Here is a 27,813-nt window from a genome sequence, read left to right on the forward strand (position 1 = left end):
CTTGTCGCTGTTGTACTGCAAAAGCTAAGTTTTAGAACAGCTTTAATTTCACAGAGGAACCATTTAGCCAAATTTTTAACATTCATTTCTGAACATCCATGTGGCAAGTTTTGGTCTGAGGGATATGATAATTTCCTGAGGACGTACATGCTCAAACAGAAATCACACGTGGCCAGAGTTTGTTGGCAGGTTCTAGCTCTGGCAGAAATACAAAGTGGTGGAGCAAAAAGCACACTGACCTCAGAGGCTGGATTGTAGTCTTTAAATATGAGGGTCAGTTTGAAAGATTAACACCAGCAGGCCGTATCCACATATCAGCTCAAGTAAAATCTGTTTACGCTTTATCTTAACTATCCTCATTTTCCAGTCCAGGCAGCCAGGATAAAGAAGGTAAGAACATTTAATATATTTCATATTTTCAGAGCTTGTTATACAATTAATTGAACATGCCAACAATTTCTTTTTTTAAAGTTTATAAACTTTGTATTTTACCAGCTGGAATTGCTATTCGGAAAGCAAGTGTTTGATTCACAAGTAACTTCATAAAATGGACAAAATAAGACCATCATTTTCCTCTACATTACAGATTTTTCTCTGTGTTCTCATTTTTCACTTACAGCATCACTGAAATAGAAGCAACTTTAAGTTCAGTACAGGCTATAACATTACTGGGACACACAGATAACATACTTGTTTTTTTCATGACATTTTGACTCATTCTTTTTCTTTCAATCTCCTGTCCATTTCAAAAGTTTTCTATTTTTGTTACAGATTTTTAACATTTCTACTATGTTATGCAGATGAATTCACCATTCTCTAGCTCCTAGCACTCGATGAGACAGAAGTTGGAGAATCAGTGCTATTGTGCTGTAGCCCTATCTCTGATCCACGCTCCTTTTGAGTGTGACTCCTCTTTGATTTGGTTTTCTTCATATGACAGCAATTCTCTTTTAAAATATTTATTGAACCATTTGAATCTTTCTTTAAAATGAAAAAAATGATTGCATACATTTAGTGTACACTGGGTTGATAAAAATTCACCATCTTGTTCCACCGACGTAACTATGACAGTGCGGGATTTGCCCTATGAGAGGCAGACCTGACCCCTCCAGGGTTTCTGGGGCAGGCTATTTCCAAAATACAATCAGGTGCCAGTGCCAGTATTTATGTATCTTGTCACCTGCTGGATCGGAAGCAGACTGGATAAACATAGTGAGAGAGGAAGTATTAAGAGGTTTAGCATCTTTGAAAGTAGTTAAATCGCCAGGCTCAGACAAAATGTATCCCAGACTGTTAAGAGAAACAAGAGGGGAAATAGTGGTGGCTCTGACCATCATTTTCCAATCCTCTCTGGCTGCAGGTGTGGTGCAGAAGGACTAGAGGACTGCTAACATTGTACCGTTGTTTAAAAACGGAGAGAGGGATAGACCGAGTAATTACATGCCACTTAGCCTAACCTTGGTGGTGGGCAAATTATGGGGGAAAATTTCTGAGCGACAGTATTATGCGTCATTTAGAAAGGCACAAATTAATCAACGACAGTCAGCATGGATTTGTTATGGGAAGGTCGTGTCTGACTAACTTGATTGAATTTTTTGAGGGGCTAACAAGGAGGGTCAATGAGGGTAGTGCAGTTGATGTAGCCTACATGGATTTTAGCAAGGCTTTTGGCAAGGTCCCACATGGCAGACTGGTCAGAAAAGTAAAAGCCCATGGGATCCAAGGGAAATGGCAAATTGGATCCAAAATTGGCTCAGTGGCAGGAAGGAAAGGATAATGGTCACTAGATGTTTTTGTGAATAGAAGGCTGTTTCCAGTGGGGTTCCGCAGGACTCAGTACTAGGTACCTTGCTTTTTGTGGTATATATCACTGATTTAGACTTCAATGTAGGGGACATGATTAAGAAGTTTGCAGATGATACAAAAATTGGCCATGTGGTTGATAGTGAGGAAGAAAGCTGTAGATTGCAGGAAGATATCAATGGACTGGTCAAGTGGGCAGATAAGTGGCAAATGGAATTCAGTCCGGAGAAGTGTGAGGTAATGCATTTGGGGAGGGTTAACAAGGCAAGGCAATACACAATAAATGGTAGGATACTGAGAAGTGTAGAGGAACAGAGGGACCTTGGAGTGCATGTCCACAGATCCCTGAATGTAGCAGGGCAGATAGATAGGTGGTTAAGAAGGCATACGAGATACTTTCCTTTCTTGGCCGAGGCATAGAATATAAGAGCAGGGAGATTATGCTTGAACTGTATCTAGAGAGGGTACAGAGGAGATTTACAAGGATGTTGCCAGGACTGGAGAATTTTAGCTGTGAGGAAAGATAGGATAGGCTGGGGTTGTTTTCCAATGATCAGAGAAGGCTGAGAGGAGACTTAATTAAGGTGTATAAAATTATGAAGAGCCGAGATAGAGTGGATAGGAAGGATCTATTTACTTAAGCAGTGTGATCAATAACCAGGGGGCATAGATTTAAAGTAATTGGTAGAATGATTAGAGGGGAGTTGAGGAGAACCTTTTCATCCAGAGGGTGGTGGGGGTCTGGAACTCACTGCCTGAAAGGGTGGTAGAGGCAGAAACCCTCATCACATTCAAAAGGTAATTGGATATACACTTGAAGTGCCGTAACCTACAAGGCTATGGACCAAGAGCTGGAAAGTGGGATTAGGCTGGATAGCTCTTTTTCGGCCGGAACAGACACAATGGGCCAAATTAGCTCCTTCTGTGCCGTAAATTTCTATGATTCTATGATTCTTTGTAGCACTTGCTAGCTACTTATGGGCAAAGCTGGCAGAATGGCTTAAGACAGCTGATAAAATCGGCTCCTCTTTTCAGAGGGCTGATTTCACTTGGACAGACATTTACTTGCTGGAGTGGTCCAGTATAGTGGAGCAGCATAAATGCGGCCATCACCACAGCCTTGATCACTTCTGCAGACCCAATTTACGTTACATCATTGTGCTGGACATCAGTATCCTGCAAGTATTCAATATGTTCGGGAAAAGGAGGTGGAATTGCAATGGGAATTACAGTGATAATGCAATCCCGCCAGTCTGTCTCTTTTAGTGACATCAGTGGATGGAAATACCACCCAGTCCCAAAACCCAGAAAAAACATCCAGATACTTAACTTTGGGTTGAAGACCTGGTATTACTGGATCTGACCCACATCTGCCTTCACCCACAAGGTTCCTCCACCAGTAAGCCCCAGACTCAGTGAAGATTTGGGGCTCCTGGATTATTAAGGGTGCATCATCAGCCTGGTAAACATGAAAGACATCATGATGAAGGGATAATTACAAGTCCTAGCCCTGTCTCGGGCTTCCCCAGATCAGGCGTATTCCCCAGACGTTCACCTTCAAATTAAGTTAGAGATAGCCGAATTCTATAAGATGCTTAAATAGGTCTAAAGGTTCAGGCTATCTCTCCCTAAAGGAAAGGAACGACTGAAGATGTTAACGTCCTCCAAATAGCACTTTTAATAAGTTTAACTAGACTGTAACCTTCGGATATTATGAGGGTCCAGAATAACCCCCAGAATTCTGCAACTCCTTACAAAAGAGTGTACAGAAATTGGGTTCACAAGTTTATACAGAAATACTCTTTAAGACAATTCTAAAAATATATAGTTTTATTTAAGAGCCGACTTTCAGTTAACAGCTGTTGAATCAGTCGCAACATTAACAATTCAAAATACAAATAGCTTACATTTCTTATTTCTCAGAGATCCTTATTCTCAAATCTTTACTTCGTCACATTTCTACATTTCTTACTTATTTCTAAATCCAGATTATCCACCAAAATCAATTACTTTGATTATCCGAGACTCAAAGTTAAAAACTTACAGATGGCTCCTGTAAAGTTGAGAAACGCTTGGCCCGTTCAGCGAGTTCTGACTTTCTGTTTGAAAAGCTCTTATTTTTATACCCTTTTTGCAGTGGTTTATTCTTTGATGCTCTCTGCAGATGTCAGCTAATTGTCTTATTCGTTCTCTCTTTTGAATGCTTTCTGATCTTATTGTCAATTCAACTATTGCATGCATAATTATGTCTCTACCTTTAGGTGTTCCAAAAACTATCATAAAAACAATATGACAGCAATGGTTTCTGTTTGATGCCATTCTTATCGAAGATTTTCCATTTAGTTCTTAATATTGGCTTTACTGGTTTTAGCAGACGTTGAGTCTCCTTACTGCTCCAAGTTCAATACAAACAAAATGGGTTGGATTTTCATTGTGCCATGGAGTCGGGATTGGAGGTGTGGGGGTTTAAAATCCCAAAATCGGGGGTCCCAACCCCATCCCGCACCCAACCCACCTCAAAGGTTTCAAAGGAGGCAGGTACCTGCCCTGCACTGGGACCCGCCTCCCCGAGGCGGGAAGGGGATTAGTGCCAATTAACTGCCTGTTAACAGGTAGTTAACAGGCAGTTTTTAGCCTAATCCCTATTTTCATTGTTGAAATGTGGGATTCCCGATGGCTCCAAACCATGCCAAGTTAGCGAGATGGGCCGTCGGGCTGAAGGCCTTGGAGGGGTCAAGATGTCCGGTGTTCAGGTGAGTGATGGATGCATGAGTGCAGAGGTAAGTGTGCTTGGTCTGCGTAAAGTGTTTAAAGAAGTTCTACTAACCTTTATTTACCTTTACAGCCTTCCTTCCTTCAGGTCTCGGGAGTCCCTCATCTCACCGACACAGAAATCAGAATGGCCGCGATCTGTCAAAATCTGCAGCCTCTGCTTTCTGTTCCGGGGAGATCGCTAAATCATCCTGAGAGGAAGGAATTAACCTGGAGTACAGATTGTCAGTGTTTGACAGCTTCAAACAGCTGTGAAACGCTGATATTTCATCTGTCAAAAGGTCTTGACAGATGAAATTTCAATCTGTGACATCACCTGTTGCCATGTGGCCCTTAATTGGCCTGCTAAGCCCGCTGGGTGGGCTCAACAAGGTCAATCAAGTCTAAATCGCATGGGTTGGCTAGAACTTGATGGAGGCGGGACTACAACCCCAAAAGTTGTAGTCCCGCCTCCTACCCACCTCCTCAATGAAAATCCAGCCCAATGTAATTGCTTGGTGTATCTATTGAAGTCATATCTTCAAAGTGTTCTTGTTGGTATCATATTTACTGTGTATATATTAAAGACACTTTGACTGAGTGTTTACTTGTTTTATAGCTATCTCAATTGATTGCATATTTAATCGTATTTCCTGTCTTCCAAGCTTAACATAAAAACTATTTGACCAGCAGGTGTTCCTTTTACTCGCTGTCATCTTTTCAAAGGCACACGGTTTTTTAATATTTGTGTTTCTGTTCAACGTGTTAGCTTATAACACCTTAAACTGAGTCTTCCATTGTGTTATTCCCAAACTCCAGACCCTCTGGAATCGCCAAACTGCCATTTCAATAGGGTCATTGTTTTAGTATATTTAACTAATTCCCATTTCAAAGCTTGTTTGGTTTTTACAACTTTGTTATCAAACCATCCCATCTCAGAAGCCTGTTTTCTGTTTACAGCTTGTGTCTCCAAGGCTTTCCAGAATTTTAAACCCAGTATATCATATATTAATAAATATCAGAATTCTGTTCATATTATGGTGTATCTTTCTGAAATATGGCATATTCCCTCACAATGATATATTATGATAAAAACAGAGATGTGCAGTGGTGCTATTACTGACATGACTGGTGTGACACATCCTGTCCATACTAAAAAAAAATGTTTTAATTATAATTATATGGAAAAAAAAGCTTAAGAAGATTTTACACTAGGAAGAAAGATGTCAAATAGAGCAACATAAATGTCAGTACAATTGATATTTGGCATGCTTTAATTTGTCAGAGTTGACTGACCAGAGAGAACATTGTTTTTCAGAGATGGACAACAATTCGTCAGTCATGATCCCACTTCGTCAGACCAGCAGCAGAAAAAGGTTGGACCATAAGTGGGATTCGATTTGCATTTTTGGCACTGGGGACTTTGGCAGATGCTTGGGTATGAGGCTGCTCAAGTCAGGTTACCCGGTGGTATTTGGTAGCCGAGACCCAAAGAACTCTACCCTGCTGCCAAGTGGAGCGCAAGTGTTTAGCCACGCGGAAGCCCTGAAAAAATCCAAGATCATTTTCTTGGCAGTTCACAGGGAAAACTATGATTTTCTCCCGACTCTGTCCGATTTGCTAGATGGAAAAGTGCTGGTGGATGTGAGCAACAACCTCAGAATGAACCAATACCCTGAGTCCAATGCACAGTATCTGGCTCAGCTGGTTCCCAAAGCCAATGTGGTGAAGGGATTTAACACAGTTTCAGCCTGGGCCCTGCAGTCAGGCAGTCTGGATGCCAGCAGTCAGGTAAGATCACATACATGTCTACTTATTATGTGAAGAAAGTGATGTTAGCAAGAATCAACTAAAACTATTTTCTACATTGATCAACTAACTATATTTTAAAAGCAATATTAATTAGGTTGTGCTGAATATATTGAATTGCAGCTTCAATATTTTCACCAATAATAATAAAAATTTTCGTTCCGTGTTTCAGGTCTTTGTCTGTGGTGATGACTATCAATCCAAACAACTGGTGATGGATGTTGCCAGGAGTATTGGCCTCACTCCTTTAGACCAGGGATCCCTTCTAGCAGCTGAAGAACTGGAGAATTACCCTCTCCAGCTCTTCCCAATGTGGAGACTACCCCTCATTATATCGGCTGGTCTCACAGTATTCTTCTTCTTGTACTGTGTGGTGATTAAAGTAATCTATCCCTATGTAAAAAAGAATGTTGATGATACCTATCGGATGATGATTTCCATACCCAATACAGTTTTTCCGATTGTCTCTCTCATTCTGCTTGGCTTGGTTTACCTGCCAGGTGTGATTGCTGCGTTCCTCCAACTCTACAGAGGGACAAAGTACAAAAGATTCCCTGACTGGCTTGACAGGTGGATGTTGGTTCGAAAGCAGCTCGGACTTGTAGCATTTGCCTATGGCTTCCTTCATGTTTTTTACTCATTGGTCATACCACTTAGATACACAAATTATTTGAAACTAACTCGGAATATCATATCAAAGGTAAGGCTTGTTCCTGTATTTTATTGTATTTCTGTTTTAATATCATTCTATCGGGGTAGTGCAGTAGTCTGAGCCTGAATGTGTTGCACTGCGGTGCGGGTTCCATGTCGCCCAAGCTGCTGTGGGGAGGTACCACATGAAGGCCAATAACCCCCTACTAGGATAGAGAAAAAAATCAGAGGAGGCTTAGAAGTAGATCCTCTGCAGATCTCTTGGTCAAAAGATACTGTAGTTTGGAAAGACTACAAAAGAGGAAATAACCAGGGGGACAGGATTTTAGGATAAATACTTAATGACAAGAATTATGATTTATTAAAGCATTACATTCTATTACTTTCTTTATTTTTTGTTAATTTACAGTCATTCCTTTCTCCCCCCCCCCGCAACTCCCGTGATAGCGTGGTGACATCTGCAAGGGTTAAGCAGCAGCTCTGATAAACAAGCTCCTTCAGTCCGCGCATTTCCTCCATCCAGTTTCTCCAACCTACATATTTCCATAATCCCCTTACATTTCTTAAGTAACCGAGAACATAAAATGTGTCCTATGAAGATGGTGGCATTCATTGTATCTGTAGCTGCATGATTACTTTTTTGTTTATATTCTCAAATAAGTAGATTCTATAATGATCAGTAACCTGTCATTCTGGAATGGTACACTAGGTGGTGCTGTATGTATATAAGAGTGGGCTACCCACGATGCACTAGGCTACCCACAAGGCAGCATTCAAGGTGGAGGCCTCTACAGATACTGTACCTAGTCCACATGTGCTCAATAAAGTGTCTAGCAAAAGCTAGCTGTTCTTAATAAAAACGACTAGTTATTAATGAAAATAACATGGTACCAGGATTGGTAAGATCTGCTGAATATTGTGCAACGCGACATGGAGAATTTGAAGCCACCAGAGCGTTTGAAACTCACAGGAAATGTCGACTACAATTGGCAGACTTTTAAACAACAATTCGAACTCTACATTGCTGCCATCGGGTACGGTACGAAGCCAGACACAAGGAAAATAGCGTTGCTGCTCACGGTTGCAGGCCCACAGGCGATAGAGGTATTTAATACATTTGTATTTAATCCAGAGGAGAGCAGAGAAAAATTAGACGATGTGCTAAAGAAGTTTGATACACATTGTTCTCCCAAAAAGAATGAAACCTATGAGAGGTACATCTTCCGTTCTCAGACACAGCAGCAAAATGAGACTTTTGATAGCCTTTTGACTGATCTGAAACTGAAAGCACAGACATGTAATTTCTCTGAGCTGAAAGCATCCTTGATTCGTGACCAGATTGTGTTTGGTATTCATGATAAAAAAAGTCAGGGAACGTCTGTTGAGAGAAACCGAACTAACATTGGAAATTGCTGTGAAAATATGTCAAGCTAGCGAGCTAGCTCAAAAGCATGCCAAGACTTTCAGTGAAATCAATGATGATGCGATTGCATTAAGTGCTGCTGTCGGTGCTGTGTCCTACAAGGGGAAGAAACATGGGCAGAACAGAAGTGAAAAGCAATCGGAGGAAGGAATTTTTAATTGTAAATGCTGTGGTTACAAACACCAGTTAAAACAATGTCCAGCATTTGGAAAAATGTGCACAAAATGTCATGGAAAGAATCACTTTGCCAAAAAATGCTTTTCAAAAGTAAAAACTAAGAAAGGGCAATGAGTTAATGTAATTGAGGACACTGATTTAAGTGAGACATGTTTTGTAGGAATGGTGTCATGTGACAATATCAAAAAGGATACAGAAAATGTGCAGCCCTCAGGAATTAACAATGCTGAACATAAAGTTAATGTAGTAAAAGAGGACAAATGGATGATCCCACTGCAGGTAAATGGAGCATTAGTTACATTGAAACTAGACACTGGGGCAAAAGCAAACTTAATCAGTATGAGTGACATTAACAATATGAAAGAAAAGCCCAAAATACAGAAAAAGTCAGTACTACTGAAGGACTATAATGGACAGAAAATAGATAGCTTAGGTGTATGCAGACTTAAAGTGACAGTCAAAGACAAAGTGTATCATCTCATGTTTTCTGTTGTGGCTGAAGGACTTGATTCACTACTGGGTGACAAAGCTTGTGAGGACTTAGAACTGGTCAAGAGAGTCTACCGTATAAACTGTGCCATAGCAGACCAGATGACTCGGTGGATTCTGTAGTGAATAATTTCCAGGATGTGTTCAAAGGATTTGGAGTTCTACCATTCATTTATAAGATCCAGCTAAAGGAGGATGCTCAGCCAGTGGTACATGCTCCACGAAGAGTTCCAGCACCCCTGCGTGACCGGCTCAAGAATGAACTGAACAGAATGACCAGACTAGGAGTCATCAGGAAAGTCGAAGACCCAACAGACTGGGTTAACTCCATGGTATGTGTAAAGAAAAAGAACAATGATCTAAGAATATGCATGGATCCAAAGGACTTAAATGCAAACATAAAACGTGAACACTACCAGATTCCCAAGCGAGAAGAAATCACCAGTGAAATGTCAGGTGCCAGATACTTTACAAAGCTCGATGCCTCACAAGGATTTTGGCAACTAAAACTGGATGAAGAGAGCACCAAATACTGTACCTTCAACACACCATTTGGCAGGTATTGTTTCCTCAGAATGCCTTTCGGGATAATATCTGCATCTGAAATCTTTCATAGAGCGATGGAACACATAATTGAAGGTCTGGAAGGAGTTTGGGTCTATGTTGATGACATCATCATCTGGGGCTCCACACTGAAAGAACACAATGAGAGACTGACTAAAGTGCTACAGAGCATACGCCGGAATGGACTGAAGCTCAACAAAGCCAAGTGTCAGTTTGGCGTCCAGGAAGTCACTTTCCTAGGAGATCATCTATCTGGTAAAGGAATAGAGCCAGATATGGAAAAAGTAAACGCCATACTGAATTTCCGGTTTGGGGCGCACAAAGGGCGTTGCACGATGAAATGACGTCAGGATCTGCGCGCGCAGCTGAGCGCGCGCAAAGGCTTTGCGTCGCCGCTAAATCTTCACTGAAGTTGGGGAGAGGCGCAGATCGCGCTGCGCCCGGCCGCTAGCCGCCTAGCGCCCCACATCTCCTCCTCCTAAGGCGCTAGCGGCTGGCGCAAACAACTAAATTTCTAGGCCATAACGTTTTGAAGAAACAGTGGTTGACAGGATGGGCATTTGTATACTTTCACAATCCAATAAAGCTGAAATGACCTGTGATCCCCCTTGTCCTTCCGTTAGCGACTCAATTTGGCACTTCATGTCCTACTGCTCCATCTCCTACAGTCTGCCGATGAGCTGTAAAGATTCCTTCTTGTGCAAGATTGGTGTTCCTTCACCAGTTACAGTTCTTTGGCATTGGTTAGGTGCCACCTTTTCCTTTGCAAATAGAGAACACAGTGTTAGAGGAATCTGATTGCCACTCACACTTCTTTTCACCCAAGTATCTACAACCATCCCATGATTAGAATGCTTACAGATGCTGGCTCCCTTTAAACACCTCTCTTTCCAGGTAACCCCCTCATTGCAGGCAATGTGAGTTCAGACAGTGGTATAGTGTTAACCTGGTACAGTATGTGAATAGTGCAGCTTTCTCTTCACCCAGTAAATGACAATAAGAGGGAATGACAGGTCAGGGGGAGGCTCATGCCTATATAACTGCTACAGACTGTGCATGGGGAATAGCACTTTCATTTATCTTAGCAAACCTTGCAAGGTCATTTTAGTCTCTTTCTGCAATCTGTAGACGATCTTGTGGTGGTAAAAGATGGACTGACTGCGTCAGCAATCTCGCTTCATAATGTTTACACCATCATTTTATATGTCCCTTCTAGCCCTTCTTAGGCAGTCCCTCGGAACCGAGGATGACTTGCTTCCACATTAAAAATGAGTTCTCAGGTGACTGATGAGTCCAATGCGGGACCTACAGTCTCTGTCACAGATGGGGCAGACGGTGGTTGAAGGGGCAGGTGGGTGGGGTGCTTGGGTTGACGTGCGCTCCTTGCGCTGTTTGCGTTTGGCTTCCGCTTGCTCCCAGCGAAGAGACTCGAGGTGTTCGGCGCCTTCCCAGATGCTTCTCCTTCACTTTGTGCGGTCTTGGGCCAGGGATTCCCAGGTGTCAGTGAGGGTGTTGCACTTTTTCAAGGAGGCTTTGAGGGTGTCCTTGAAGTGTTTCCTCTGCCCACTTGGGGCTCTCTTGCTGTGTTGGAGCTCCGAGTAGAGCACTTGTTTTGGGAGTCTCATATCGGGCATGCGGATGGTGTGGCCCCATCGGAGCTGATCGAGTGTGGTCAAAGCTTCGATGCTCGGGATGTTGGCCTGAGCGAGAACACTGGCGTTGGTGTACCTATCCTGCCAATGGATTTGCAGGATCTTGCAGAGGCAGCGTTGGTGGTACCTCTCCAGTGCTTTGAGGTGCCTGCTGTGCATGGTCCATGTCTCTGAGGCATACAGCAGGGCTGGTATCATTGCTGCTCTGTAGACCATGAGCTTAGTGCCGGGTTTGAGGTCCTGGTCTTCAAACACTCTCTTCCTCAGGCGACTGAAGGCTGCACTGGCACACTGAAGGCAGTGTTGGACTTCGTCATCGACATCTGCCCTTGTTGACAGTAGGCTCCCGAGGTATAGAAAGTGGTCCACGTTGTCCAAGGCCTTGTCGTGGATTTTGATAATCGGGGGGCAGTACTGTGTGGTGGGGCCAGGTTGGTAGAGGACCTTTGTCTTACGGATGTTTAGTGTAAAGCCCATGCTCTGGTACGCTTCGGTGAAGGTGTTGACGATGGTTTGGAGTTCGACCTCCGAGTGAGCGCAGATGCAAGCGTCGTCTGCATATTGTAATTTGACGACAGATGATGGGACGACCTTGGGTCTGGACTGGAGGTGACGGAGGTTGAACAGTTTCCCGTTTGTTCTGTAAATTAGCTCCACTCTAGTGGGGAGCTTACTGAGGGTGAGATAGAGCATTGCAGCAATGAAGATTGAGAAGAGCGTTGGTGCGATGACACAGCCTTGCTTGAATTGAGTCTGTGGTGGAACCGTTGGTCAGGATCACAGCTTGCATGTCGTCGTGAAGCAGGTGGAGGATGGTGACAAACTTTTGAGGGCAGCCGAATTTGAGGAGGACACTCCATAATCCCTCATGGTTGACAGTGTCGAAGGCCTTTGTGAGATCAAAGAAGGCCATGTACAGTGGTTGGTGCTGTTCCCTGCATTTCTCTTGTAATTGACACGCGGTGAAGATCATGTCCATTGTGCCCCATGGTGGGCGGAATCCGCATTGCGACTCTGGGAGGAGCTCTTCGGCCACTGGGAGAAGGAGATTGAGGAGGATTCTTGCGATGACTTTCCCTGTGGCAGACAGCAGGGAAACTCCTCTGTAATTACCACAATTGGACTTGTCACCTTTCTTGAAGATGGTCACAATTACGACGTCTCTGAGATCCCCTGGCATGCTCTCCTCCTTCCAGATAAGAGAAATGAGTTCATGAATTCGCACCAATAGTGCTTCTCTGCCATGCTTTAGTGCCTCGGTGGGGATTCCATCTGCTCCTGAGGCCTTGTTCTTCTACAGTTGTTGGATGGCCTTTTCAACCTCATGCCAGGCTGGGGTTGTGCTGAGATGGTGGCGGGTAGCATGCTGCGGGATGGAGTTGAGGACACTCGCGTCGAAGACAGAGTCTCAGTTAAGGAGATCTTCGAAGTTCTCCTTCCAGCGGGCACTGACTGCCTCTCTGTCCTTGATGAGTACCTTTCCGTACTTGGCCCACAGTGGGGTAGTACCTTGGGTGCTTGGGCCGTAGGTGGTCTTGACTGCGCTAAAGAATCCACACACGTCATGTTTGTCGGCTAGCTGCTGGATCTCCTGCGCTTTCTCCACCCACCACCTGTTCTTTAGGTCGCGAGTTTTTTTTGAACCTCAGCCTTCAGGCATCTGTAGAGCTGCTTTCTTGCTCTCGAGTTGTGTTGCTGTTTCCAGATCAGGAATGCCTTGCGGTTGCGGCTTATTAGCTCCTGGATCTCCTAGTCGTTCTCATTGAACCAGTCTTGGTGTTTTCTGGTCAAGTGACCGAGCGTCTCTTCACAGGTGCTGATTATGGAAGCCTTGAGTGCAGACCAGGCGCCGTGGACACTCTGTCTCTGAATCACTGGGAGTCATCAGGTTGGTTGTGAGGCGCAGGAAGAATAGAGCTTTCTTAGTGGGGTCTTTGAGTGCTACAGCGTTGATTTTCCTGCGGCATTGTTTCTGTTGCCGCCGCTGTTTTGGGGCTACATTGATGGAGATGACAGAGCGGATTAGGCAGTGGTCTGTCCAGCAGTCATCAGCTCCTGTCATGGCGTGAGTGATGCGGACGTCCTTGCGGTCCCTCGCTCAGACGATGATGTAGTTCAGCAGATGCCAGTGCTTGGAGCGAGGGTGCTGCCATGAAGCCTTGTACGTGTCTCTCTGATGGAACAAGGTGTTGGTTATGACAAGGCCATGTTCTAAGCATTTTGACAGGAGGAGGGTACCGTTGGGGTTGGCTTTCCCTACCCCCTCTCTGCCGATCACACCTCCCCAGAGGTCTGTGTCCTTTCCAACTCTGGCATTAAAGTCGTCAAAGAGGATCAGCTTGTCGCCCGTTGGGACTCGGGACAGGGATTGTTCGAGGCTGGAGTAGAATTTCTCTTTGGTCTCGTCTGTGGCTTCCAGTGTTGGGGCGTACGCACTGATGACTGTAGCGCACTGGTTCCAGGCTAGGGTGAGCTGAAGAGTCATGAGGCGCTCGTTTATACTGCTAGGAGAGCCTCTGAGATGCCCAACTAGTTCATTTTTTATGGCGAAGCCTACCCCATGGAGGCGGCGTTCTTCTTCAGGTTTGCCTTTCCAGAAGAAGGTGTAGCCACCGCCTTGCTCCTTGGGCTGGCCTTCCCCTGCCCGCTGGGTCTCACTAAGGGCGGCGATGCCAATGTCAAAACGTCTGAGCTCCCGGGCAACGATAGCAGTACGGTGTTCCTGTCTGTCACTGTTGGGGTACTCTGCTAGTAACACATCACTGGATAAATCAGAAAATCTAGAAGCCTTTTCTAAGGCTGAACTGGGGTGGGGGGTGTATCTTGTGATCTTGTGAACTGTACGAGCTTTGAGTTGAACTCCCTTGATATATCACTGCCTTGTAACACACTCCAACTTAAATGCTGTCTTAGATTAATGCAGAAAATGGCTGACTGACTTGTGCTCTTCAACCAAAGGTAGCACTAGATATAAAACATTTTCACTTCAAGAGCCTTCAGATTTGAATTTTGTTTCTTATGTTGCACCTCACTTCCAGAACATCATGATGGTGAAATCGGTCTTGGACAGTAACGGAAAATGCGCGATAATGAACCGTCAGCATGTCTTACACCTAGTCTGATTTTATTTTTCATTTTGCGCTACTGCCCAAGACCACTTTCACTTCCCATGTGTGCTAATGTCGGCTATCAATAGGATGCAAACACCTTGGGGGAAAAATTCGGTTGCTTTGCACCTCCCGTTAGTGCCGAGGGCGCTAATGGGGCGCAAAGCAACTAGCGCCCGGGGCCGGCGATGTTTGTGTCGCTCGTGAAATTGACCAGACATTTTGCGGTGACGCTAAACACTACCGCCACGATCTCCTGCGCCTGCAGAGCGTGACGCCAGTCGAGCATGCAGTGCCCCGGACTGGATATTGAGTGGCGCCCCCTGCCTTTCTGCCTGCCGCTAGCAACCCCACATACTGAGCATCTACCCCACATACTGAGCATCTTACACTTCATTAGTGCTCTGCATTGAGATTGAGAGGATCCAACCAGTAGCTTTTAATGGAGGATGCAAACTCAGTTTAGAACGAATAAATATTGGCCTAGAAATTGCGTATGGCCCGAAAACGTGCGGGGGCATCGCCCAGCACTATTTGCCTGCGCCCATTCAAAGTGGTGCAGACAGCACGCAAAATTTGTGCTGCCTGCTCATTTACATGATTGCAGCGCTGATCTCAGCACTAAACACGCTGCTGATTGGTTTAGCGCTCAGCAGGGGGCCAGTATTGGATGCAATCCGCTGGCCAATAAAGTTTGGCCTAGGCTTTCTGCACTATTTAAAGGGGAGGTGCTTTGTTGCAGAAGCACTTAATTGTCAGTCTGAATGAAGCCATGGCCCAACAGCCGAGGGAAAGGACTAGAAGATTTTCTGATGCGGTGCTGGAGGCCTTTGTCCTGGGGGTCCAAAGATTCCGTGAGCTTCTCCACCCGCAGGAGGCCTTCAAGGCTGAACACAAGAAAGATCTGGCAGGGGATTGCTCAAGCCGTCCCTGCGACGAGTGTTCTTCCCAGGACCTGGATCCAGTGCTGCAAAAAGTTTAATGACCTCACACAAGTTGCCAAGGTGAGTGAATGCATCTTCAAATGCCATATCCCACCATCTGCACCACAATCCTCACACACTGCTCAATGCACCACACCTCCATCACTCACCTACCAACAATCTCTAGCAATCACCACTCATGCCTCAGAATCATAGCTTCACTTCACCCTCACACACTTACCACTGCTGCAACACGCACACCCACATCTCATATCTTGCACACACTGCCAGCTATTCAACCATGGCAGGCACATCACCCAAACACATTGCACCATACTCACTGACACACTTCCCTTTCTCTTGCAGGCCAAGGTGGTACACAACTGTTGGGAGCACCAGCAAATGGGTGGAGGACAAGTCACAACTGAGAACCTCACGGAACTGGAGGAAGCAGTGCTCGCAATAATTGGAGCGGCAGTGACAGAGTCCGTGGCTACGAGTAAGTTGAAAGAATTGCTGATGATGACGGTATGCTCATACCTAATCCTTCTTCTCACATTCCACCCCCCCCTCATCCCACAATCTCTTCTCACTTACAAGATGCTGATGGTGTATGCATGAATATCTTGCTTTCCCTCACCCCTCACCACAACCTGACATTTGTGCATTTCTTCTTTCAGATACCCAAGAACTGCCAGCAACCCAGCCTGTCCCTGAAGTTCTGCAGCACTGCATCTGGCTCTCGCAGACATCAGCTCAGAAAATGTCACTGCATGTACTTTAGAGGGTAGTATAGAGGCGGGATCTGCACGTGGTGAATCACTGGGCATGAGTGGGTTGCAGCCAGACCAGGGGGAAAGGGTAGCTCAGCTGCCAGCTGCCTGGAGGGCGAGTTCGCGCACGAGTTCTGCTGCACAGGACTCAGATGATGACCTCAATGGGGTGGCCTTCAGAAGAAGGGTGATGGGCATGCACACAGAAATTCTTGCTGAAATGGTAAGCCTACCAGAGAGCCTCTTGTCAATGTCAAGTAGCCTGGAGGAGTCCGGCTCCCACATTGCACGGGGCTTTGCGCAGAGCTTGGAGCCCATGATTTCCAGGATGGAAATGATGTGCAACGCCATGAGAGAACATGTGGACCCAAACATGATGTTGGGTGTGATGGGCAATCTCACAGCTTCCATTGCAGCACAGGGAGAAGCGACCCAATGTCTGAGTGCTGCAGTGGAAGCAAATACTGCTCTCCTGCAGTTTCATCTTGCTGCCACGTAAGCTCAGACTGCTACCATTGTGACTGGGTTTACGAGTGTGCAAAGGGGCTTGCAGGGTGTCACAGCAGTCCAGCAATCTGTGCTCCAACAGATGGCTAGGAATGCTGAGGTGCTGCCCCATTGGAGTGGCAGTGTTTCTGTGGAGCAAGAACCTGCTGTCCGCTCTCAGGATGACAGCATTCCTACTCCCACTCCGCCAGTGCCCCACTACTGCCCCGAACGCGATATTGGGTCGCGCCCCCCTTGTAGCGCCGGTCGCAATTCGCGACCGGTTCAGGGGAGCCTACCTGTGGCGGTAGTGGCGCTAATTAAAGGGGAGGTGCGGGGCGGCCATTTTTTTCGCTGGCCCGGCCTCCTGATCCCCCCCCCCCCCAGGCAGTGCCGGCTGTGTCCCAAGAGCCCGGCACGTCTCCTCGGTGCCGGGCTCTTTTGCCGTCACTCGCGATCGGAGATCACGCTGGTGCAGGCCCCTCCCCTTTAAGAAGGGGAGGAAGGCCTGCAGTACCGCAGCACGCCGTGCCGCAGTGTGTGGCGCTGCGGCACGTTGCGCTGTGATATTCAGCTTCAGCGCCCCAAGAGGGACACGGGGCGCCTCGAGCAGCGCCCCGCTTCCGTTTGGGGTGCTCAAACTGAATATCCCACTGGCGCCCCCGGCTCCTTCCGGGGCGGGACTTCCGGCGCCCAGGCAAGCTTGGCACCCCAAATGGGGCGCCACCGAATTTTTAGCCCCTAGAGTGGGTAAAGGCACAGAAAAGACAGACACAAAGGGAATGCACAAGAGTGATTAGTTGACTTTGTTCTTTTAATTTGAATTTGATAAATTTATAAATTATGTTTGGAATGTGTGTTTTGTGGTGGCTCTCATTTCAGCTTCGTGCCCAGGAAGACGCTGTGATGTTCCATGACAGAGGGATGGTGAGATGGGGAAGTGGTCAGCAACAGGGATCTGGGGTTTTATTCACTGGAACCGAAGTCTGATGAGGCGCTAACGGACAGACCGTCCGGAACAGGGATGTGCTGCTTGCCTCCTCCCTTCCACCTCCTCCCCTTCCTCTTCCTCCTCTTCCTCTTCCTCTTCCATCATCTCCTCCTCCTGAGGTAGTCCCGGAACCCATGGTGGTGGTGGGTTTCCTCCGGGTGCTCCGGTTTCCTCCCACAGTCCAAAGATGTGCGGGTTAGGTTGATTGGCTGTGATAAATTGACCCTTAGTGTTAGGGGGATTAAATACGTGGGGTTACGGGGATAGGGTGGGATATGTGTTGGTGTAGGGGTTACGGGGATCGGGTGGGATATGTGTCGGTGCAGGCTCGATGGGCCGAAATGGCCTCTATCTGCACTGTGGGGTTTCTGTGATTCTGTGATTCTGTGATTCATGATGGCCAAGTTGTGGAGCATGCAACAGACTGCCACAAAATGGGTCAAGGCAGTGGAACCGTTGCTTGAGCAACCTGATGGTCTGCTCGATGACGTTCCTCATGGCAGCATGGCTCTCATTATATGAGTGTAGCCCATGAGTGGTGGGGTTGCGGAGGGGAGTCAGCAGCCGGGTGCAGAGCAGATAGCCCTTGTCTCCAAACAGCCACCCTTGAGTTTGACGTGGTGACTGGAAGATTGCTGGCACACCGAACTGGCACATGATGAAGGCATCATGACTGCTGCCAGGATATCGGGCATTCACTATCATGATGCGCTGGATGTGGCTGCCCAACAACTGCACATTAAGTGAGTGGTAGCCTTTGTGGTTACGGAACATCTCAGGATTAGTATGCCAGTGCCCGCAAAGCCACATATGTGCAGTTGATGCCGCCCTGCACCATGGGGAAGCCTGCTATCCTGGCAAAGCCACATGTATGCTTGCCCTGCTTCACTCTGTTCAGAGAGAATACAATGAAGTCCCTTCTCCTGGAGTAGAGAGCCTCTTTGACCTCCCGGATGCAGTGATGGATGGTGAACTTGGAGATGTTAGCTATGTCTCCTGCTCCAGACTGGAAGGATCCGGTGGCGAAAAAATTGAGGGCCTGCAAGGAGAGCCCCCATGACTGTAAGCAAGTGGTGTGAGCAGAACCCTTTAAATGAGAAGCAAGGCATTCTCCACTTGCAGCACCACTCCCTTTCACCTGAACAACTTTAAATGACTTTAGAAAACTCCAAACAGTTGCAGAAACTTACACAGAGCCAGTAGAGATCAAAAAGCAAGTCAGCTGCAAGTTGTTGATGATCCCTTTAAATAGCACTGCTTGGGGGTCCTTCCTGCTGCTGAACGCATGGTCAGCTGGTCGTGATTAGGAGGGCGTTAAATGGAACAGCGAAGTCGAAAATGGCAGATCGGCGTCAAATCAACATTGCACACTCATTGACATCACGATCTGCCTCATCTAAATATCTGGAGTGGGCGCAGGCAACAACAGCACTACCGACCTCCCCAAAATTTATTCCAATGTTGGGAGGACTCATAAAAATCAACATTTCATTGTGCAGTACACACGTCTGCTGCATATATGACAAATAAAATTGAATTGAATTGAATTGAATTGAATTGAAAAAATGGCGGGCATTGAGGGAACCGCTGGAAGCAGGCGGAATTGACTCAGCCGCCATTTTTTCAGCAAAACCAGCCTTAACGGCCAGCACCAAACCTACGAATTTCACGGACATTGGCTTTATTTCATTCAGTGGTTACTGGCTCCTTTGAAGTGTCCACAAGAAATTGGATCAATTCATTCTGATTCAGCAAAGAGCAGCACAATGTGAGTGTGGCTATAAGTATGAAAAATGGCCAGATTTGGTCCTGTAATTGGGTATGAATGAAAGAGTGAGTTGAATGAAGTGAATGGCCTTTGTTCACTCCTGTATTCTTTTGTTTTTACAGCAATGTTACCTTCAGGATTGTGATTTTAATCATCGCAAATAGTCCAAGATTTTGATCCAACAAGGCGGTTTAAAACCCCAGCCTGTTTGAAGTGGGATTGTTTCTCTCTGTGAGTGACGTGTCAAACTGTCAAGCTGCCGTGTGTAGATAGATAACACACATTTTTGTACCATCATGCAGTTTATTTCTTGTTTTCAACCCAGGTGAAAAAGAACACAACCTCAGAGGTGGAGATGATCTGGATCTGGCGTTCTGATCTGTTTTACGCACTTGGAATCTTGGGCTTTTCTGTCTTCTGTTTGCTCGGAATAACTTCCCTTCCATCTGTCAGCAATACAATGAACTGGAGAGAATTCAGATTTGTTCAGGTACTTCATTAGTCATTTATAGAGGTTTATTCATTACCATATATCTTTGTTATATAATAGTTAGTCAGATAAACTGGAACATAAATAGGAAGCAGTACATATGTGTCAATACATCCAGGCTTATTAACTAATGACCAGGAATGACTTACATTGGCCATCGATATGAAATGAGCTTCCATTTTTCATATGTATTTTTCAAATTGAGAAAGCAAGGTGAAATTTGGAATTCTCACCCCTAAAAAGCTGTGGGTGCTGGTTCAATTGAAGTTTTCAAGACTGAAATAGGCAGACTTTTGTTAGGCAGGGGTATCAAGGGATTATGGATCAAGGATGGGTAAACAGAGTTGAGGTACATATCTGCCATGATCTAACTGAATGGCAGAACAAAGTGGAGAGGATGAATGGCGTACTCCTGTTCCTATGTTCTTATGTCCAAGGGGCATAATGCAGGACACCATCATGGTTGAAGAAGTAGGAGAGAAGACAGGGTACATCAGGATCTACTGATTCAGTGTTGCCAGGTTTTGCTCTGAAAGGCTGTATAGTGTAGAAGGAATTTGTAGGGAAATGGTGTTAGGAACATTGATGGGACTGAAGGCCGATAAATCCCCAGGGCCTGATAATCTACATCCCAGGGTGCTTAAGGAAGTGGCCCTAGAAATAGTAGATGCATTGCTGGTCATCTTCCAGAACTCGATAGACTCTGGAACAGTACCCATGGATTGGAGGGCAGCTAATGTTACCCCACTATTCAAAAAAGGTGGTAGAGAAAAAGCGGGGAATTATAGACCGGTAAGCCTGACATCGGTAGTGGGGAAAATGCTAGAATCTATTATAAAAGATGTAATAGCAGAGCAGTTGGTAAGCAGTGACAGGATCGGACAAAGTCAGCATGGATTTACAAAAGGTAAATCATGCTTGACTAATCTACTGGAATTTTTTGAGGATGTAACTGGTAAAATAGATAAGGGAGAACCAGTGGATGTGGTGTATTTGGACTTTCAGAAGGCTTTCGATAAGGTCCCACATAAGAGATTAGCGTGCAAAATTAAGGCACATGGGATTGGGGGCAAGGTATTGACTTGGATAGAGAACTGGTTGGCGGACAGAAGGCAGAGAGTTGGAATAAACGGGTCGTTTTTCGAGTGGCAGGCAGTGACTAGTGGGGTACCGCAAGGATCGGTCCTAGGACCCCAGCTGTTCACAATATATATTAATGATCTGGACGAGGGAATTGGATGTAATATCTCCAAATTTGCAGACGACACAAAGCTGGGTGGGAGGGTAAGCTGTGAGGAGGATGTCGAGAAACACCAGTACGATTTGGACAGATTGGGTGATTGGGCAGAAACATGGCAAATGCACTATAATGTGGATAAATGTGAGGTTATCCACTTTGGTGGCAAAAACAGGAAGGCAGATTATTATTTGAATGGCAATAGATTGGGAGAAGGGGAAGTGCAAAGAGACCTGGGTGTTCTTGTGCACCAGTCGCTGAAGGTAAGCATGCAGGTGCAGCAAGCGGTAAGAAGGCAAATGGTATGTTGGCCTTCGTAGCAAGAGGGTTCGAGTACAGGAACAAGGATGTCTTGCTACAGCTGTACAGGGCCTTGGTGAGACCGCACCTTGAGTATTGTGTGCAGTTTTGGTCGCCTTACCTGAGGAAGGACGTTCTTGCCATGGAAGGAGTACAGCGAAGATTCACCAGACTGATACCTGGGATGGCAGGAATGACATATGAGGAGAGATTGTGTCGATTGGGCTTATACTCACTGGAGTTTAGAAGATTGAGAGGGGATCTCATCGAAACCTATAAAATTCTGTCAGGCTTGGACAGACTAGATGCAGGAAGGATGTTTATGATGGCTGGGGAGTCCAGAACCAGGGGTCATAGTCTAAGGATAAGGGGTAAGCCATTTAGGACTGAAATGAGGAGGAATTTCTTCACCCAGAGAGTGGTGAATCTGTGGAATTCTCTGCCACAGAGGGCGGTGGAGGCCAGTTCATTAAATATATTCAAGAAGGAGTTGGATATATTTCTTAAGGCTAAAGGGCTCAAGGGATATGGGGAGAAGGCAGGGACAGGGTACTGAATTTGGATGATCAGCCATGATCTCATTGAATGGCGGAGCAGGTTCGAAGGGCCGAATGGCCTACTCCTGCTCCTATCTTCTATGTTTCTATGTTTCTATGTTTCTATGAAGGGAAGCTGAGATGTAAAGAGGTCCATAATTTTGAGGACTTGGGTAGGAATGGGTCAGACCAGGGGACAGAGCACTGAGTCTTGATTTCAACATAGTGAGGATGCAAGGAATAAGGAAAGCATAAAAGATGGCATATTTGGACGTTAGAAGGAACAAGAGAGAGAATTTCAGAGAAGCACTGACAATAATAGTGTACAATAGAGAGTGGAGGAGTGCTCCTCCGGGCCCCAAAAGGGAACCTCTCCCCCGACCATGATCCCTGCAGGACCACCACCCCCACCATCCCACCACCCCCCCCCCCCAACACCCCCACTACCCCCTCCTGAAGACTTGTCTTTGTGCCGGAGACCATTCTAAGAACATAAGAACATAAGAAGTAGGAGCAGGAGTAGGCCATATGGCCCCTCGGGCCTGCTCCGCCATTCAATAGGATCATGGCTGATCCGAACCTAGACTCACGTCCACTTCCCTGCCCACTCCCCATAACCCCTAATTCCCTTATCAGCTAGGAAACTGTCTATCTCCGTTTTAAATTTATTTAATGTCGTAGCTTCCACAGCTCTCTGAGGTAGCAAATTCCATAGATTTACTACCCTCTGAGTGAAGAAGTTTCTCCTCATCTCAGTTTTGAAAGGGCAGCCCCTTATTCTAAGATTATGCCCCCTAGTTCTAGTCTCACCCATCAGTGGAAACATCCTCCCCGCATCCACCCGATCAAGCCCCCTCACAATCTTATATGTTTCGATAAGATCGCCTCTCATTCTTCTGAATTCCAATGAGTAGAGGCCCAACCTACTCAACCTTTCCTCATAAGTCAACCCCCTCATCTCCGGAATCAACCGAGTGAACCTTCTCTGAACTGCCTCGAGAGCAAGTATATCTTTTCTTAAATATGGAAAACAAAACTGTACGCAGTATTCCAGGTGTGGCCTCACCAGTACCCTGTATAACTGCTTTTATACTCCCTCCCCCTTGCAATAAAAGCCAAGATTCCATTGGCCTTCCTGATCACCTGCTGTACCTGCATACTAACTTTTTGTGTTTCATGCACCAGGACCCCCAGATCCCTTTGTACTGTAGCACTTTGCAGTTTCTCTCCATTTAGATAATAACTTGCTCTTTGATTTTTTCTGCCAAAGTGCATAACCTCACACTTTCCAACATTATATTGCATCTGCCAAATTTCTGCCCACTCACTTAGCCTGTCTATGTCCTTTTGCAGGTTTTTTATGTCCTCCTCATTCACTGCTTTCCCTCCCATCTTTGTATCATCGGCAAACTTGGACATGTTGCACTCGGTCCCCTCCTCCAAATCGTTAATATAGATTGTAAAGAGTTGGGGTCCCAGCACTGACCCCTGCGGAACACCACTAGTTACTGATTGCCAACCCGAGAATGAACCATTTATCCCAACTCTCTGTTTTCTGTTAGATAGCCAATCTTCCACCCATGCCAGTATATTACCCCCAATCCCGTGATTTTTTTATCTTGATCAGTAATCTTTTGTGTGGCACCTTGTCAAATGCCTTTTGGAAGTCCAAATACACTACATCCACTGGTTCCCCTTTATCCACCCTGTTTGTTACGTCCTCAAAGAATTCGATCAAATTTGTCAAACATGACTTCCCCTTCATAAAACCATGCTGACTCTGTCCGATTAAATTATGCTTATCCAAATGTCCTGTTACTGCTTCCTTAATAATGGACTCCAAAATTTTACGAACCACAGATGTTAGGCTAACTGGTCTATAGTTTCCAGCCTTTTGTCTACCTCCCTTTTTAAATAAGGGCGTTACATTAGCAGTTTTCCAATCTGCTGGGACCTTTCCTGAATCCAGGGAGTTTTGGAAAATTACCACCAATGCAGCCGCAATCCCTACCGCTACTTCTCTCAAGACCCTAGGATGTGAGCCATCAGGTCCAGGGGATTTATCCGCCTTAAGTCCCTTTATCTTACCGAGTACCATCTCCTTAGTGATTTTAATCGTGTTTCGCTCCTCCCCCGCTATAGCCCCCTGTTTGTCCAGTGTTGGGATATTTTTAGTGTCCTCTACTGTAAAGACTGATACAAAATATTTGTTCAACGTTCTCTCTGGTCCTCAGCGAGGGCCTCCTGCCGCCCAATTTTAACAGCTGGGCAGCCGTCTCCTGCTGACTTCCAGGCCATTTTGGTTGGGAATTTGGCCAGCGGTGTGCTAATGAAGCCCGGCCATTAAAAGTGGCTGTGCCTCCCCGCTGTCACTCTCGGATGGGCCGGCTGCTCACTGGGTCGCGTTCCGGCCCGGGAATTGATCCCCTGAAGTCAACTCCTGAACTCCACAATCTGGAAAACTTATTTATACTGAATGTCTTTGCAGGTAAATATTTTCAGTTTATATTAGACTGCATCATCTGATTGTGATTTAAGAAGCAGCATTTGGTCAATGGAATTTTCTTTCGCTGCAAAGCACCTGCTATGGTTAAAGTTATTCGCGCTTGCTTTTAATGAGAAACATGTACTTGAATGATCTTAATGTGATGTTATGCCAGAAATATGAATTATTAATTCTGCCTAAAATATTTCTCCTTTTTCTTCCAGTCGAAGCTGGGTCATGTCACATTGCTGCTGTGCACGGCTCACACTGCTGTACTTGGATGGAATAAATTTCTAAAGCCCACATGGTTTAGATGGGGGTTTCCACCAGGGTACATCCTGTCCATGGTGATCCCTTGCATTGTGCTGGTTCTAAAGCTGATTCTCATAACTCCGTGTGTAGACAGAATGGTAACAAGAATCCGGCAGGGTTGGGAAAGGAAAGAAAAAGGCTCAGGCAATCTAAACATTTGACAGAAAGTATTCCACCTGAATGATACCTGTTTTGCAAATATATTATTTGTCTGTTCTGAATAAAATGCTGCAGCAATTTTCGACACTGGAACCTGATACCCCAAAACTCTTGCAATAATGGCATGAATGATGTGTACAATATTTGGATATGTGTATCTATGTGTTTCTCAGGCCTCTAAGTAAATAAAGGAGCCTATTAACCTTCACAAATGTTTTAACCTAAAGCAGTTTAAAAGTCAAACTGATTGTTCTCAAAATAGCTACTAAATTTTTCTAGATCACATCCAAAGATGTGCGGGTTAGGTTGATTGGCTATGATAAATTGACCCTTAGTGTTAGGGGGATTAAATACGTGGGGTTACAGGGATAGGGTGGGATATGTGTTGGTGTAGGGGTTACAGGGATCGGGTGGGATATGTGTCGGTGCAGGCTCGATGGGCTGAAATGGCCTCGATCTGCACTGTGGGGTTTCTGTGATTCTGTGATTCTGTGACTTGCATATCTCAATGTCTTTCTTGTGGTGAAATGTGTCCAAGGGGGTCATTTCAACATTTGGTGACAGTGTAAAATGATAGCAGATCAGCCATTGAAGTCATTGCAAAGGAGAATCGGGCGAGGTGTTTAACGAGCAGCCAATCTGCTTTCGCCTGTTTTATACTTTCGGCAAAAGTTAAAATGATCTCCCAAGTGCTTACTGTAGACAATTATTTGCTCTGTCAAATGTACATAAGACCCCAATGCCATCTTGATACCAGAACGCTTGGCACCCACGGTGCACGAGCCCCGGCAGGTAGGCCTGCACGTAAAGTGGTCAAACTAGAAGTCCTTAAAAGAACCACTGGCTTCAAAATTGCTGAAGGTGAGTGGTTTTAAGGCTCCTCCTGGACCGACAAGAATCTTCATGCTCGCTGCCAGACCTTCCGCAGCACCCACCCCCCAACACTTTGCCTGGAACCTCCTCTTTAAGATGAAAACCCCCAGTTTGGGTCTGCGGTGGAGGTTCTGAGTTGCCTATCCTTCCCATGCCTTCCCCCCGCCAACCCCCACTCCCCGCCATCCCTGATCAGCAAGCTGCCTGTCAGCGCTGCAAACGCACGGACAGCTCACCAATAATGTTTTAATGAATCCCAACCATGAAAATAACTTGGACCTCCTGGAAACATCATCAGATGGGTGGTGGGCTCAATCCAGCACAGCCCCCTTCCCATCGCCCGCCTGATAAATGGGTCTCTTGAAAATCGAGCTTTACTATTAGATTCTGCTTCAGTTGAGAGCTTAGTAGTGTCGCAGTGCCTGCATCATCGAGATAGATCATTTTCTTTAAATTCAATACAATGCAGTCTTTAAAAATATACACAATCAAATATAATATTGATATGACTATGTGAATACACATCGTGCACCGATAGGTATAAGGTATTCATAACATCAAAATACAAAAATGGTGTGAAAAATCATTCAGATTCTTTCCTGGTCATGTTGCATAGATGATTCTTCAGGGAGCTTTTCATTGTTGCTGTCAAAATCCGGCATCGTCTGCAGCTCAGTGCAGTGCGACTAATAGTGTGGACTGAGAGGTAGCAAGCTGCTGCAGGTCTACAGTGAACATTACCCACATCGCTGTGAAATACAGGGAACATTGATCAACTAAAGTAATAATCAACTTGCTGTAATACTTAATTGAACACATGTATTTTTGCATTATATACAATATACTATATATTTACAATAAAGTTCCTCACTCGTAATTCAACGTTGAAATTTATTTATAGGAACATAGGTATTGCTAGATGAAGAAAGAGCAAGGTCCATCTATTTCGCCTTCAACCATTTTGGTAGTGGCATGATACAATGCTAATGGATTTGTTGACTAATCATAGCACTCAAACTCTATCAATTAGTCTACAACAGACCCAGACATGATGCAAGTGAAACCCCAGAGGTGGAGAACTTTGAGAAGCAATTGTACTGACGTGTTTTGTCGGCATCTATCACAAATTGGGTTTTCATACGACCGTTTCCCTCTCAATGGATTCGCAGTAGCCCCCATAAGTATATAAGAACATAAGAACATAAGAAATAGGAGCAGGAGTAGGCCATTTGGCCCTTCGAGCCTGCTCCACCATTCAATAAGATCATGGCTGATCTTCTACCTCAACTCCACTTTCCTGCACTATCCCCATATCACTTAATATTCAAAAATCTATCGATCTCTGTCTTGAATATACTCAACGACTGAGCCTCCTCAGCCCCCTGGGGTAGAGAATTCCAAAGATTTACCACCCTCTGAGTGAAGAAATTTCTTCTCATCTCAGTCCTAAATGGCCGACCCCTTATTCCGAGACTGTGACTCCTGGTTCTAGACTCTCCAGCTAGGGGAAACATCCTCCCTGCATCTACCCTGTCAAGCCCTGTAAGAATTTTGTATGTTTCAATGAGATCACCTCTCATTCTTCTAAACTCTAGAGCCTAGTCTACTCAATCTCTCCTCATAGTACAATCCCCCCATCTGGGAACCAGTCTGTTGAACCTTCGTTGCACTCCCTCTATGGCAAGTATATCCTTCCTTAGCTAAGGAGACCAAAACTGTACACAATACTCCAGGTGTGGTCTCATCAGGGCCCTATATAATTGCAGTAAGACATCTTTACTTTTATACTCAAATCCTCTTGTAGTAAAGGCCAACATACCATTTGCTTTCCTAATTGCTTACCGTACCTGCATGTTAACTTTCAGTGATTCGTATAAAATGACACCCAGGTCCCTCTGAACACCAACATTTCGCAATCTCTCACCATTTAAAAAATACTCTGCTTTTCTATTTTTCTTACCAAAGTGGATAACTTCACATTTCTCCACATTATATTCCATTTGCCATGCTCTTGCCCACTCACACAGCCTGTCTATATCCCCTTGAAGCCTCCT

At 45.4% G+C, this 27,813-nt stretch overlaps 1 protein-coding gene across 1 annotated transcript; it reads left to right on the forward strand.

The window, feature by feature from the left end:
* Window positions 1-151: 151 nt before the first annotated feature.
* LOC147117175 (metalloreductase STEAP4-like) lies at window positions 152-26,636 on the forward strand. The gene is made up of 5 exons (XM_085987934.1): window positions 152-390; window positions 5,873-6,345; window positions 6,536-7,063; window positions 19,693-19,857; window positions 24,640-26,636. Exons 2-5 carry the CDS (start codon window positions 5,875-5,877, stop codon window positions 24,886-24,888), a joined length of 1,413 nt encoding a protein of 470 aa, XP_085844060.1. The 5' UTR covers window positions 152-390; window positions 5,873-5,874; the 3' UTR covers window positions 24,889-26,636.
* The last annotated feature ends 1,177 nt before the right edge of the window (window positions 26,637-27,813 follow it).

This window comes from Somniosus microcephalus, chromosome 5 (assembly GCF_052327205.1).
Source record: "Somniosus microcephalus isolate GS21.2 chromosome 5, FLI_Smic_1.0, whole genome shotgun sequence".
NCBI classification, from domain to species: domain Eukaryota; kingdom Metazoa; phylum Chordata; class Chondrichthyes; order Squaliformes; family Somniosidae; genus Somniosus; species Somniosus microcephalus.

Bases quoted from the DNA above. Each gene is read 5' to 3' on its own strand.
- LOC147117175 (XM_085987934.1), top strand. From the start codon at position 5,875: ATGGACAACAATTCGTCAGTCATGATCCCACTTCGTCAGACCAGCAGC. The intron at 7,064-19,692 runs GTAAGGCTTGTT...TTTTCAACCCAG, and splicing joins CTCGGAATATCATATCAAAG to GTGAAAAAGAACACAACCTC. The intron at 19,858-24,639 runs GTACTTCATTAG...TTTTTCTTCCAG, and splicing joins GAGAATTCAGATTTGTTCAG to TCGAAGCTGGGTCATGTCAC.